At 45.7% G+C, this 15,655-nt stretch overlaps 1 protein-coding gene across 6 annotated transcripts in view; it reads left to right on the top strand.

The window, feature by feature from the left end:
* Positions 1 to 15,655, top strand: part of PAPPA (pappalysin 1) — a 361,581-nt gene that overhangs the window by 291,631 nt on the left and 54,295 nt on the right. For all 6 annotated transcript variants that reach the window (XM_084494331.1, XM_084494334.1, XM_084494332.1 and 3 more), the window contains 2 exons: positions 13,466 to 13,579; positions 13,980 to 14,115. In XM_084494331.1, the coding sequence (XP_084350457.1) occupies positions 13,466 to 13,579; positions 13,980 to 14,115 (250 nt within the window). The remainder of the gene's footprint in view (positions 1 to 13,465; positions 13,580 to 13,979; positions 14,116 to 15,655) is intronic.

The following is a 15,655-nucleotide window of genomic DNA, read 5'->3' as shown; positions in this document are numbered from 1 at the left end:
ACCAAGGTGAGGGATGCTCCAAAGATCTGTGCTGCGCCTCCTGCTCAGAAATGATCCCAGTGTTCTGAATATAAAGAGAGAGAGAGAGAAATGAAATTTCTAGCTAGGCTGGCTTGAAAAGACTTCGTTGCAGTGAGCTGATTGAGAAAGAGCATTACCTTAAAGGTGCTCCGGGGCCAGCTGGAGAAAAAGGGATGCTGCCCATCACCTGGCTGCCTGTTCCCTGCTAGGAAGAACAGCGATTCAGTGATTCCCTGCCTCTCGCCCCCCATCCCCATGCCTTTCAGTGCTCCTCTGCTCAGGGCAGTAGTAAACCAGCAGACCCCATGCCTGATGTCGTAGCCTCTGGATGATTTGTGTATGGGGAGGACAGAGAGAACACAATGAGATGTCAGAGGAGATTCCAAGCAATTTTGCCAAGCACTCAAGGGATTTTTTTCTTTCCACTCCCCTCCCCCACTAGTTTTTAGAATAATTTTTCAAGAGCACATATGCAAGTCATCTAAGGGGAACAGAACAGTGAGTACCAGGGGCTGGTACACTGTGTTCCCTTTGTGTACTGTACAGAAAATAGATAAAAGAAACAAAGGATGATGCAGAGAGCAAAGCAGCCATCAGTACTCTCAGAGAGGTTCGGTCTGACCTTTTCAGAGATGAAGGTCAAACCAAAAATCCTCAGGTGCCGGAAATTGGTCCTGTCTCTTCCTAGAACCAGGAGACGCTCACCGCTAACGAAACGAGAGCAGAATTCCATCCCGTTTGTTGTTGCTGAAGGCGAGGAGAAGAAAGGCAAGAAAGGAATATTGTCTTGGATAATAAGAAGGATTATGTGCTTCTTTAGGAAGTGACTGACCATTTTATGATCATATCTGCTGTACACCCAGCCACCCACCCAGATTACACGCTGTAATTGAAAACAGCTTGGACCCCCCAGCATCAGCTAGCTGGAAAGCCGGACCCCGCGACAACGGCGGTGCTCGTTAGCATGCACTCTTCTGAAAGGAGACCCCCCTCCTCGGCCCTTGCCCCTCAACCTGCCAGTCTCTCTGTCTGCTGCTGCTGCTCCCCATCCTTTAGATGCAGAGCATGTCCAGCCATAAGCGTGGGATAGCTCTCCTGCATCCCATCCGGGTTGTTTGTCTTGGGTCCCTCTCCATTCAGAGCCGAATGATTTTGCATAAATGCATCGACACGTCTGCTTTGTTCATGCATGAAGGCTTCTCGGCATTTCTCATCCCACCCCCGCCCTGGCCGTCTTCTCCCTACCCCCCTGGCATGTAGCTTCACCAGCTTTTGCATGATTTCCCTGTGCAACAGTGAATAAACCTGCCCGAAGGATTGACAGTCAATCGAGCACGTTAAAAATACCCAGGCAATTATTTTGGATAGAATTAAAACATGATCGGAAGGAGAGAACGGAAAAGGGTGCAGGAGTGAAACCGTAACATCCTTTACTATGTAATTTGGTTTCATGTTCTGCACAAGAAAACATGTAAAATATGTAAACAGAGCTCTCCAAGATTGTAATGTAGCTACAAAGCCACAGATATACAGGCAGGCAGGGTGCTATTCTTCAGCAGAACGGAATGCCATCCTCAAAACCACACGATCATTTCTTTAAGCCTGAAAGTAAACTTTCTCATGCCAGTAGCAGAGAATTTATTTTTTCTTTTAAATGAAGGATTGTCTGCACTACTTGTTCGAAGTACTGTAGGCATTTTAGCCCACATTGTCATAAGAGACCTCATATTTTGAATGCCACTCAATTTTGGGGTGTTCATCTCTAGATGTCTCTAAAAGGAATGATTTTCAGAGGATAGTGCTTACCCAGCACCGTCCTGAAGGCACACCATAACAGAAAGTCTCTTTATTCAATCCCTCTGTCCCCACCTGCAAATAAATAACTTTAATAATAATAATAATAATAATAATAAACAACTTAGGGACCGTTTGGATAAATTCTTGAGCTGCTCTAATTTCCTGGATCGTGCTGCCTTAGTTAGAGCCATGGCTGTTGAGGAACCTCAAATTAGTGCTCATTTTTGGAAACAGTGTCTGTAAATTTTAAGGATCACTCTTTCCTTTGAGGTCGGTGACTCCGGTAAGCAGGCACGATTCCCCTGCCTGGCAAATGTGCCCAGCTTCTCCTGGTACCAGCAGTTTTCCACCCTGGTTTTCCACCGTAGCCTCAAGGTCTGGTTGCAAGCTTTAATGGGTTCCAGGAAATTGTAATTTGCATGATCAGTGCTGGTATCTGCATATGCATGTACCTACTGACTGGGAGGAGCCTTCATTTCAGGAGAACATAGAGCTCTGCTAGCCATGGTGGTCATTGGACCCAAAGCCTTATGCTTAGCACTTTGGGCACTTTTTTAAAATTTTTATTTTCCTAGTTTTGGTAATTAACCCTTGCAAGCAAGTCCCTTTTCACACAGTGAAGCCGAAGCATGGGGTGGAGATGATTTATCCAGGGTTGCGAGGTGCTGATCTGGTGACCAGGTGTGTCCCTGTGACTTGCCCACAGCCCTGGCCAGCCCCTCCATGGGTTCCACCCCAGTGAATGGTGTGCTTTTGTGCAGCTTAGAGTCTTAAAAAATAACAATGATGAGCATCCTGTGAAGGCAGTGAAGGCCAAATTCCAAGGTGTTTGGGCATTTACTTCTAATTAATCCGAATCCTTGGGTTTAGGATTTATGGAAGTGCCTAAGCATCTAGCTGCCATTGGGTTTCTAATAAGCCATGTGCTTTTGAAGACCCCATTTGGACCTCAATTTCACGTTTCTCCATCTAAATATCTTTGAAAATCTGCCCTTCTTGCAAAGCAGAACTCTTCCTGGTGCACTGTGACCTTTATCTGCTGGAAAAGGAAAGCCTCACTCTGTGGAAGCTCTGCTTTGTCCCAGTAGCTGTCTGTGGTGGGAAAGACTAGAAAGAATGGCCTCAAGTTGTGCCATGGGTGGTTTAGGTTAGAAATTAGGAGACATTTATTCTCAGAAAGAGCAGTCAGGCATTGGGACAGGTTGCCCAGGGAGGTGGTGGAGTCACCGTCCTTGGGGGTGTTCAAGGAGAGGTTGGACGTGGTGCTTGGGGACGGGGTTTGGTGGTGACAGTGGTGGTAGGGGGATGGTTGGACCAGATGATCTTGGAGGGCTTCTCCAGCCCTTATAATTCTGTGATTCTGTTCTATGACTTGGCCATGGTGAGTTCCTCCATCCCCATGGTGATGGTGAGGGTGCAGAAGCTGTGAGCTTGCTCTCACAGGTGGTGCTCGTGCTGCAGTCCCCCCATCTGCTCCTCCTGTGAGCAGCCAGGAGGTTCTGCCAACCCTGCCAGCCTGGCACACGTGAGGAGGAAACGCTCCATGTGGTCTTTGGATTCTCCCTGCTAGAGCTGGTTTTTTTTCAGAGCAACCAGGGCTCCTTGAGGTTGGAGGAAGGCTGTGGGCTCCCCCGGGTACCTGCAACCAACACTTTGGGTGGATGCAGACATGTGGGCTGGAGGAAACAAGTGGCTGCTGCTCTGCGTCCAGCACACTCCGAGGGATTTGCTGGTGTGGTGTTACTCAGCATGGGGACACCTTCTGATTTACATCCCATGAGTCGTGTTTTCAGGTACTGAGAAAAAAAAAAAGCCACAGACTGGTTTAACCTTAATTAAAACACGCTGAGGTAGAGCTGAGGAGCTGGGTAGGAAACCGAATGGCTTTCTGACCACTGACATGGAACCGTAGTGGGCTCCCATACCAACACTCCCTGTGAGCGCTGCTGCAGCCTTCCCTGGCGCTGTTAAACTCAGAGCCTCTTCCCAGTGCATCATCTCCCTGGATGTAACCAATTAAAGCCTGTTGACAGGCTGGAGCAGACTTATCCCCTTAGGAGTTGAGGCATACGTACGTCTTCATATAGGGAAGGACAGCAACTGGGTGTCTGGCTGGCTTGCTGGGAGCGCAGCGTGGAAAGCTGAGCAGCTCCGGGAGGGAAGGGGAGAGGATAATTTGTACCCCCAGTTCTCCCTGCCCATGGAAGAGCAGCATGTTGAGGGTTGCGTGCGGTTTTTGCAGTGTGTTTACATGGTACATAACCCTAAACAAAGCCGAAAAGCATGACTTTAACTCTGGAAATAAAAGTGCTGGAAACCCCTCGGTTTCTGCACATGAGAAAGTTTTGTTCTTTAAACACACAGATGTTTTCAAAAGAAAAATTGCTCTTTTGACCTTTCCTGAATGCGATCATGTGGTCATAGCTGACATTAACCACTGCAGGACTGCTTGCTCCAGCCACAGACAAAGCTTGGCGGGCCATCTTCTGAGCTCCTGGTGGCACCTGCGTTGTCTCACATCCCTTGGAAGCTGCTGCTGGGCCCCGGGTGCGCTTCGGGCAGCTCAGGGGAGGTGGGACCAGGGGTAGGTAGGGTCTGCTCCTATGGTGCATGAAAACAAGCATTATGGTTTTCTCCTCTTTGCTACTTGAAAAAGGTGTGCCTTAATTTTCCTTCTGTTTGCCCATCTCCCTGTCCGAAACGTTGCCCGAGTGCTCTCAAGCATCCCCGTATGCCCCAGCCAGCAGCACATTACTCTGAATGGTTGAAGCTGCAATTCTTTAGGGATTCATTGTTGTTGCTTTTGGTCTTTCTCTAACGAGCTGTGTGCTTTCTTCATTCAAGCAAATTTACAGGACCAGCTCTGGGAAGGAAGGAGGGGATGTTACCAAGTGGATTGTAACAAGCCCAATCCTGCTTTGCCTTGCAGGGGTGCCAAACCAGCAAAACTACAATGAATCCAGTCGGATCCACCAATAAAATAATAAAAAAATACACTTAAGATCCTCCCAATATGTGGCACACATTCTGCCTTTGACAGCTTGATTTCCTGGTGCCAGCTGCTCCCAAACGAAAAGCTCCAGTCAAAGGGAAAAAAAAAAATAGAAAAGAAAAAAAGCCTTTGCTCTACTCATCAGTGGCAAAAGCTTATGGAATGGGATTGTTTTCCTTTGCCGCAGCCCCCCCACGGCCAGCCTTGGCCCGCAGATATGTGCGAGCTTTGCTGTAGTGGACCTAGCTGGTTCAAGTTAGAGACAGGCAGTTCGGGAACCCGAGTGTGCAGCCAACAATAATGTTCTGGCTACTGTATTTGTTTAACCTCGCTCTCCAGTGGATGGATATACAGTCTGCTAAAGCACTTATCAGTCTATAATGCCTTCACACTTTGGTGAGCAGCAATGTGGAAGCTGTAGACAGGAGCTTTTGCTGCAGGTTGGAAATGTCTTTTAGCTTTAATGAGAGTGATGTTTGCAAACTGGAGGTTTGAGGTCTCGTTTGGGAGCTGTTTCTTCGTGCTGTCTGTCTAGCAGGTTGCATTTGGCTGCTATTTCTAACAGTAGATGTATTTGTAAGTTTGAATGTAACAGAAGAATGCAATCTGGGGCTAATTCAAAGAAATAGCCCTTCTTGGTGAACTCCTGGCAGTGCTGGGGGGAAGATGCTGTTGTTGGAGAGCAGCACCTGTATGTCAGGCTGCTGTACTGAAGGAAAGGAAACCTCTGATACAAACAAACAGCAGCACATGGGAGGCAAATTGCTCGGTTACGTTTTCATGTGCTTTGTATAAGACCCTGCACTGTCTGCTTTGGACCTTGAGCCATCGCTTGTCTTCACAACCGCTCAGTGTGCATGGCTGAATGGCAAGGGAAGCGGCAGCAAGTGCAAATTGCCCTCGTGAGCCCCAGATAGTAGCATGTACTTGTGGGCTTGTGCAAAAGATGAGTCGATTATTAAATGCCGTTACCACAAGTATTTCTTCTTCTCTCACTCTTGTTGTATAGCTTCTGGCCCAAGCTCAACTGACGTCTTTGGGACGATCCTTTGAACCATGTGAAAATCATCTGGTTAGGGTTTTGCCGTAAAATTAAAACTCCATATTGTTTTTTCCACAGGTCCAGCTAGCATCCTAGATATTTTGATTACACCTGGCTGGATGTCAAAGCCAGTGTGGGTTTGGGATAGGGCCAGTCAGAACTGATTTACAGGTTTTTTGGGGTATACCATGTGAAGTTTATGGTATTATGTGATTTTGATTTTAACTCACTCATTTTAAATGAAGCTTGCTTTGAATTTGGAGATAACAGAAATTCAAAGGAAAGCTCAAAGAGTGCAGGTCTGCATGATTTAAAAATTGAAATATATTGTTCATACAGAGTCTTTGGAAGTGAAATAACTGCATTTCTGAGAAAGCTAAAGTTAATAACACACATTGGATACACATGCAATCTGGGCCATCATCTAATGTAGCATCCCTGTAGCTCTCACTCGCTTTCCTGAAATTAAGTCCATTTATATGACAAAAAAAAATAGTCTTTGCAACTCCTACTCATTTCTGTACCATAGCCCTGTGTTACATCACATCCACTACTCTACCCCTGGAAATTTCTCTGGAAATATACACTATAATTTTTACAGTATGAGTAGAGGCATTTATCATCGTGTCACACTGCAAGCAAACTAGTGATGCCAGCATCATATCAGCTTTGGTATTTTCACACACTGAAAGGTCGCTTTTCAATTAATAAAAAATCCAGCCAAAGTTTTAGCTGAAAGTTATGGTTCTTTGCTGAGAAAAACATAGTAGCAGGCTAATTGAATGCCAGGTCTGCAAGTTGCAGACACCATCAGCTACTCCAGATTCAAATGGGAAGGGGCTGTGCTGAGGCTGGACACAGCAACTGGGAATGGGGCTTTACTTCATCCTGCAGCAGACGTAATCTGCTTCCCAATCCTACAGCCAAATCCTGTTCTTCATTACACAGGTAAAATTGACAGATGAGATTTCCTCTTACTTCTGAGCCAACTGAGTCTGGGAGTAATATAGCATTAGTGTGTTACCCCAGGAGTTTTATCAGCTTCCAGTTGACAACGCTTTTCTGTTGCTCACCTGTCTGGATGTTTTTGTCCTGGAGAAAAGCAACCGTGCTGTACTTTTTCATCTTTTGCCTTCAGACCTTTAAGTACCCCAAGGAAAACAGGCAAAAACAGACAAAGCACAAAACTTAGTAAAACTGTGTTTTCAAATGCATTCCTTGCCCCTTAAAAGCACCTCTACTGAAAAATTATTTCACTGCAAACAAATCAGACACAGAGGATATAGAGAGGTTTGGAGTAGAAGCTGCAGTTTATGAGCATCAGATGAAAGGGAGAGTTGCTGTTGAGGAAGACGAAGCAGATTAAAAGGTAAGAAGGCTATTGAAAAAGGGAGGACATCAGTTCCATCATCTTATGCTTATAACATGTACTGATGAATCTCGGCTTTGGATTTCTTTCTCATTTTGTTTTTACAACAATGGAGTGTTGTAAATTTGGCTAAAGCACAGAGAAAATATGGATGAGTTTGGAAAAGGTAACTTTGAATGTTTTCCTTAAATGTAAGAGGCCAACACAGAATGACCTGATTTTCTAAGTTAGTCATCAGCTATTGACTCAAATCTTCTGACAGGACAAATCCAGAACTCTGAAATACCAGATCCAGAGCACTAGCAAAGAGGCTATTCCTACAGCATTTCTGACCAGAACCTAGAAGAAAACCTTGAGCAAAATTTATGATGTCCCTTAACTAAGGCTGTTGTTTACCATTTCCATCTGAGCTCTGCGGCCTCCTGAAGTTTGAAATGGTCTTAGAAATTGGCTGATTTTCGAGGTGTTTGTTGAAACACAAATGGTGGCCTTTTTAATGGTTCACTGCTCAGTAATATGGGCAAATTCATTTTTTTCTGTAACTCCAACCCAATTCCCAGCCTAAATGAGAAGAACAGTGCAACAGCTTTCAGAACAGATTGGAGGTCTGTGCTGCAGTAGGCAAACTGGGTGGTGTCCATGTGGCAGTCAAGCTGCCTTATAATATTGGGCAATAAACAGGCAGGAACCTTTCTGATATTTAGCAACTGCACTGGAGCTTCTCATCCTTGGGTAAATTTACCTTAGGATGCAAGAATATTTAAGAATATTGGGTAGTGGTCCATCCCCATGTCTGGCAGTGGAGAGAGAAGCTTTTCATTTGTAAGGGATATGTTAAAATGATGCATATGTCATGGTTGGAATTCTCTGGTATATCTTGAGTTACATATAAATAATGTTCTGCAGAACAGCCAGCTAAAAATTGTAGGTTAATTAGGATTCATTATTATAGTAGGAATCTGTTCTTTAGCTGGATCTTCAAACAGAATGTCCCGTTTGTGCCCCCATAGGTCTCATACCAGTGTGTGAATATTTCCATGCACCTGTACAACCTCATGCAGGATGTTGTGTGCACCACAAATCTGTGGTGCTGTGGGTTTCACCAATGGATCCTGCTCCTGCTTGTTTTGAGGTTGCTGTTTTGTGAACGGGACCAAGTCCCCAGTAAGAGGAGGGGAGAGGCAGTGTGCCCAGGTGGGCAAGAAGGCCAATGGCATCCTGGCCTGTATCAGGAATAGTGCAGCCAGCAGGACTGGAGGGTGATCGTCCCCCTGTGCTCGGCTCTGGTGAGGCCGCACCTCGAGTACTGTGTTCAGTTCTGGGCTCCTCACTACAAGAAGGACACTGAGGCCCTAGAGTGTGTCCAGAGAAGGGCAATGAAGCTGGTGAAGGGCCTGGAGCACAAGTCCTGTGAGGAGCGGCTGAGGGAACTGGGGGTGTTTGGTCTGGAGAAGAGGAGGCTCAGGGGAGACCTCATTGCTCTCTGCAACTGCAGAGGGGTGGGAAGCCAGGGCCTGGCCTCTTCTCACAGATAACTAGTGATGGGATTAGAGGGAATGGCCTCAAGTTGTGCCAGGGGAGGTTCAGGTTGGAAATTAGGGAAAGAGCAGTCAGGCATTGGGACGGGTTGCCCAGGGAGGTGGTGGAGTCACTGTCCCTGGGAGTGTTCAAGGAAAGGTTGGACATGGTGCTTAGGGATATGGTTTAGGGGGTGACAGTGGTAGTAGGGTGATGGTTGACCAGATGATCTTGGAGGTCTTTCCCAACCTTAATGATTCTGTGAATCTATGTTTCTATTGTCTGGGACACAATATCCACTCCCCGCTCTGTCTCCAGAAGGGGGTTGCTCCCTGCTCTCTGACAGACCAGCACTTGCGATGGCCCTCAGAGCCGTACTTAGCTTGAAGACATGGTCTGGAGGAAGCCCCGCCATGGGGGAACAGATGGGATTTGGGGAGCAGACAGCTCTGCATGCTGCAGATCCGCTCTGTTTCCAGGTGCCTGTGGGCACGCAGACAGGCACGTCCACTCCAGCCGCAGAGTCAGCCGTATGCCAGAGCTGAGCAGGGCAGCAGCCTGCTTTGAATAGCAGCTTTGCCTGTCTGCATTTAGGATTATTTGGATAGAGGAACGTGAGAGATGAGAAGCACCAGCGTGTGCAAAGCCTGTGGTGGCTGGCTGTGCTCTCTCAGTGGGAAGGACAGAGCTGGGTGTCATCTCTGCATATTTCACCCACTCCTGTGGGAACACATGGCCTTCACATGAGCTTGTGCTTATTTGTCCCATCTCCGTCTAAGTTCTGTGCACCTTTGTGTGACTGCCAGCATTTACCCTCAAGATACGTTTGTGACGTGGGGCAGTATCATGCTCACCTTACTGACAGTGGCCTAGGACTGGAGAAGCCAATTTGGGCTGTAATGGGGCCATGCACTGGACACAATTGTGTTGAGAGCTTGTCCAGTGCCCAGTCCTCATGATGAGCCACCCCTCACATGTAGTTTGCTGGCAACAGGGACCCATCAACTCAACACAACAGTGCATGAAGTCAAAGGCAGCCACCGTCGCTTCTGGCATGGTAGGGGCTGGCCGTGGAACATATTGTGATGCTGCCTGTGATTTACCTGCGCAGAGCTGCTGCTCAAGGGATGGCTGGGTGACATTCACAAGGAAGCCTTACAAAATTTGTTCGTCAGCAAATTTTCCCATGTTACCTGAAAGGAAAATGTTATGAGGAAATGGAGCTGAGTGCAATTGTAAATGTGTGTTAGATGTGGCAATGAACTAAGCGCTCCTGATATATCACTTTTCCCTTCCTGCTGACACATTCCTTGGTCCCCTTGAGTAAGAGAAGGAAAACAGGAGAGGCGGTTTGAAGAACATGTTGTCCCTGTGATTGACAAGAGGCTGTATAAATCAGTCAAAGGGAATCCTCCAGGCATTCCCTCTTGTGGGAAGATCCCACAGTGCTCTCTGGCCATGCTCATTCTGTCTCTCAGTGTTTGTGTACAAAATGTGTGGGTGGGAGACGAGCTGGATTAGAACCTCTGAGAGGAACAGACATGAGCTTTTGTAATTGAAAGCAGCTTTCTAGGGAGGAGTATGACATGGGCTTCCAGTAAGTAGACACAAATAGTCCCCAAATACTTTGGAACAGATATTAGGCTCCTATGGCTCCTAGCTGCTGTGTGGGACTGAGAACCTGGACAAGCCCCAGTGAGTGAAGTTTCAACTCCTGCCTGATTCCATCATTCTTCAAAGCAAATACTTTAGCGTTTGGTAACACCCTGAAATGAAAAGTACAGCTATCCCTTCTTCCCTCCGCAGCTGTCAGGTGCTTTAGCTGCTGTTTTACGTCATTATAGCGAACAGGAGGAAGTTAAGGAAATAATTTATTTCTCATAAGCATGAATTTGTAGCCGTGAGGAGAGGTGATGCTCTGTCTTCCAGGCCATCGGAATGCATTTAGTTGCCATTTTCTAATATTTTTGTGCCCTGGTGTTCCTTTCTTGTGTGTGTCCTCCTCTTCCCTCTGAACACAGCTGTCCTGTACTGCTCAATTGTAATAATTGCTATTGCATCCCCAGGTGCCCTCACACAGCTGACATCTGCCAGAGATGCCTTGGAGGCAGAGGCATGAAAGACCTCTTGCTTTCCTAGCAAGTCATTCTCAGGCGTTGCAGTTGTTGAGTGGCACTCAATAACTGGTTAGAATTGAGAAGGTGATGCATTTGCCACGAGTCTTTGAGACTGTTGAGGTGGTGGAATCTGTAGGTTATTGGGACCATTTATCCGATCAAGTTGTTATTAAAAAATCTCAGAGAAAGTTTTTGCACCAGCTAGACTGGATGGATAGCATCTAGTGTAGAAGAGGCTCTCATAGTCACTCCTAATGTCACCTGGTAGACTTTCTACATACTTCTCAAACGCACTCTTCCCATAAAAGATCGTTTTACCTTGACGCTATTTTGATTTCCTTGTCTGAGCTGCAGTGGATCAGCTTCAGCAGGAGGAAGCTTATCTAACCTGCTGAAACCAGACCATTCTACCAAGCCTGCACAACTCGACTGCACAAGTCTTGAACACAGGCTCTTTATGCAACGCTAAAATTTTTGCTAATGGTCTGAGGCAGAACCAGAACGTGCAAGAGTTCACACACACACACACAAATCAAACAAGGCATTTAAAAGTTATCAGAGATTTCCAGCCCACCTCAGCAGGGGTTTATTTTGGGTTTCATTCAAGCTTTTGGTGAAGGTCTGGGTGAGTTTTTAATACGGGTTTTCACTCATCCATTATGTGGCACTTAAAACGCACCGACTGTCAGGAATCTTGTTTCTTTCAACCACCTTTGTGGAGCAATAGAGCAGGAGGAGATATAAGAATAAGAACAAAATCATATAAAAGTAATGAGACCTTTGTTCATGTCAAAGAGCTCTCTGACCATATAAATTGCAGATGTGGGTAAGATAAATTCCCTAGCTGGAGAGGTATTAAAATAAAAACCATGCTCCCAACAAGAGACAGGCTGCTGAAAATGCAAGAAGGGAGAATTGCGAAATAGTACATGTCGAATTGCTGGACTGGATTTCAAATGCCAAAGATAGTTTATGTAAAGCTTTGCTCTGCTGTAAAATGTAACACTATCCACTGGCTAGCCTCAATGAAGCTCGGTCCCAGTTGTTTTAAAAAATAAATAAACTAAAAATCTTCTTCCAGCCCATTAAAGCTGATTTATGTTTTGCCCATAGATTCCTCTGTGCTGGATCTTGAGGGACTCAGATTATAGAAGTGATTACCTCACTTTTGGCCAATCTGGTTTCTTGTTCTGAGGCATCCTGGGCTCTCTTTGCATTGCCCTGACTTTGCCTGCTGAGACCAAGAGGGCAGTTCCCCGCACGGTTACCAAGTGGGCATAGGATTTTGACCGATTAAAAGCACCTCCGTTAATTCTCTTGTTTCACTTCAGTGTTTTCTTTTTGTTTAAATAATGAGGGAAATTGCTTATGGGAGCAGCTGTACTGACAGCCCATCACCATCAGATTGCTCAGTTTATTCTGCAGTCTTGGAAAGAAATCTAATAACGTCCCCAAAAGTATATGGCTTCACTTAGCACCTAACGCAAGTGGTCTGTGTGATCAGCCCTGGGCTCCCCTGTGGGCTGGTCTCATGGTTAGCACAACCGCTGGAGGAGGTTTGCTCTCTTGGGTTACATTCAGAGCTTCTTTGCCAATATGCGTCACGACCACGAGGAATTCCCTTTCCCTCCATGCCACTGAGTTACCAAAGTGTTGTGGATCTTAACAGGTACTCTTCAGATGCTCTGAAAGCCTCAGCTGGAAGCATCCTTCTAGTGTAGCTGGAGCCTTTTGGGTTGTGGACATTGCCTTTCTTGTTCTTCCTCATGGATTGAAGGCTATAGTCATGCATTTGCCTTTTTTTGAAGCAGCTTCACTGAGCTTTGCGGTTTCAGGGTAAATCCTACCATTTCTTGCAGCTTTGTTTTCACATAGTGATGGCCCTGCAAGACTCCGTGGTACTTAAATTCAGGCATTCTCAATTTGGGCTTTTCATCTCTGCCAGCATTTGGGATTCATCTGCTTGTTCTTTACTGAAAAGAGAAGTTTGCTTATAATTCCATTGCCGCCTGCCATGGAAAGTGCTGTAGATGTAGGAAGAAGATGATTCAAATTACAGAAACTAGTTAACAAAACGAGAAACAAGTTTGCTTAAATTGGGTTGTACAGACAGGACTTTCCTGGCTACGTTTATTTCCAAGTTTATATGGCCATCTGTGGCTTCCCTGGGGTTACAGTAATACGCAGGTTTAAATAGGACATTGCTTGAGTACTGTGGAGAGCATCTGCAGACTGTCTGTGCTTTGAGCTGGCATGTTCAAAAGTGATCGTCACTTCGACTCCAGTGGGAAGAGCTGCGGTCCGTTTGGGTGGGAGCACAGTTGGGCTGAATGCTGTCAAAGCCCTTGTTGTACCAAATTAAGAGGAAATTGTTGGCTGCCATCTGACTGCTGTGAGTCTTTTGCTCCTTTTTATGGTTCAGTTTTTCTCATTGAGGTGGAAGACCTGGAAACTTCACTTTTGAATAATCTCATGGTGTTTAGAAATGTCATTAGCATGTATTATTTTATTTTAGTAGTGCACCTGGAGTTTTTTACCCACTTTTAACAGCCATACTCTTTTCTTGCTGTCATCTACATCTGTCTTGATGTTTCTTTTTTCTCCCTCAGACGTGTCGAACGAAGGTGATTGACTTGAACGATGGCGTCTCTCAGTATGCCTGGTATCCCTGCACAGCCAACTTCCAGTACTCCCACATGACACAGACCATTTTCTGGCTGAAGGTAAGAAACACACATGTTGTTCAGAAGTCTCCTCTTTGCCTGCATGTACAAAGTTTCTCCAATAGGTGAAATATCATTGGACAGCCTTCCCAGGGCCAGGAGGCTCCTTTCTTTGAAGTATGGTTAGTGCAAAATAGCAAAACAGTCTCTAAACATGATCTAGAGAGTAAGTGGAGAAGTCCCATTCTGTAGCAGGTCTGTTGAGTTTCTTAGAGGCTCCAGCTCCAGCTGCAAGGCTGTTTAACTCGAATTTTCTCTAGTTTATGTAGGAGAGAATGGAAGAGAAGATTCGTATGTGACTCGAGATAGGAAATGATACTTTAAAAGCCCTGCTCTTACATTTTTTTTAAGTGCAGCACAGTTCTTCACCCTAACCTCTATGTGGCTTTTGTTTTCCCAGGCTTATTTTTCCCAGCCAATGGTAGCTGCGGCAGTCCTCGTTCACTTGGTCACTGATGGCACCTACTACCTGGATCAGAAGCAGGAGACTATTGGTGTGCAGCTGTTTGACACCAAAGAGCAAAGCCATGATCTTGGTAAGACTATTTTATTCACACCCTTTTTTATTGCTTGTTTAACGGTACCCCTATTCACAAACTGTGACCAATACTCCTGCTTAGTTTTTCCAGGATCAGACAGAAAAAGTGCTTGCTTAATTGTCCAAGACCTTAGTTTGACTGGAGTCTGTTGAAAAGGATGCATCATTTTTCCCAGACATTTCTCCACACCTGTTCGCTGTTTTCAGAAGTGTTTAGTTCCTCTTTAGCCATTAGAATAAGGCTATTTCAGTGCTTCGTGCAGAGAACCCCCCTGGAGAGACATTTACAGTGATACAGATGAATTGTTGGTAGTGGAGAGTGAGAGATTAACCCTGTTCTATACCAGCTGGAGCAGCAAACACTTCTGTTTCACAAGGTGTAGTTGGTTGGATTTCCCAGTCAGAGGGGGCCACATCTAGTCCTGCTTGCAGGGAGGTTTCCACAGCTATTTAATGGCCTGGAAACTGCATCTTCTAAAGCTTCATTGTAATGTCTCCCATAAGCCTGGAGGGGCTCCAGGGATGGCTGCTGAGCCAGCTGTATGAAGAAGGCCATTCACTAGTGCCATTGTCCAGTGTAAGAAAATCATCATCAAGATGCTTTGATGCCTTACAAGGAGATGGTTTTATTACTCTCAGAGATTTTTTTTTTCTTTCTGGGATAACAAAGTCTTCATGAGAAATGTCAGTTCATCTAGGCCAGAAGTTTTCACACAGAGTATTCCAGGTTTGATGGAAGTCTAACACCAGGGCCCTTGTGGGCTGGATGGAGGGTTCATTGCCTCAGACAAATATGCCTGGCAGAGGCCGCGGATCTGCTAGTCATGGTGAAGTCCTGGGACAGAACATTTTGGTTTCTACACTGGGCATAAGTACCTGGACCCATGAAAATTGTGTCTAGTGCATTGTTACAACTGCATTTAAGATCCAGGATCAATAATCTCTCCCTAGCTCCCAGCTCTGTGTCAGGGCACGGCTTGCATAATTCCTTTCTAGCCTTCCTTTGCCCTTTTTTCCACTGGGAAGAAAGCTGACCACATCGTCTTGAAAGCAGTTTTTTTAAGGAAAGATAGCCCCCTCACCCAGCTTTCTGTTTTACCAGAACTTTGCAAGTTTGACAAGCTCAAATGCAGATGAACTTCCTCCTAGTGATGAGAAGAAGAGACACACACCAGTGGACAGTGTTGGATGACTGTCCGCTGTAATACGTAATGTTCGTGGGATGTAGAAGAAAAGAAAGAAAGTATGTATGGTGTCTGCTGTCAGAGAACAAAGAGAAATTCAGAGCGGTTGTGCAGGTTGAGTCAGGATAGCTCCCAGTTTGCCAGAGCCCCTGGGTTGGTCTTATGCTCCTCCTTTTGCAAAACAGTGGCACATAGCTCTTTCCCTCTGAGAAATAAATGACGGAGTCATGAGCATGCCAACAAATACTTAATGCGACATTTTACAAAGAGACAGACAGACAGATTATGAGAGAAAGAGAACAAGAAAGAGGAGCAAAGAGGAAACTGAGGGCGAGGTTTTGAAATCCTGGACGA

This window comes from Aythya ferina (genome assembly GCF_964211825.1).
Source record: "Aythya ferina genome assembly, chromosome: 20".
NCBI classification, from domain to species: Eukaryota; Metazoa; Chordata; class Aves; order Anseriformes; family Anatidae; genus Aythya; species Aythya ferina.
The sequence above is the reverse complement of the archived record's forward strand: the minus strand, read 5'-3'. Positions and strand labels throughout refer to the sequence as shown.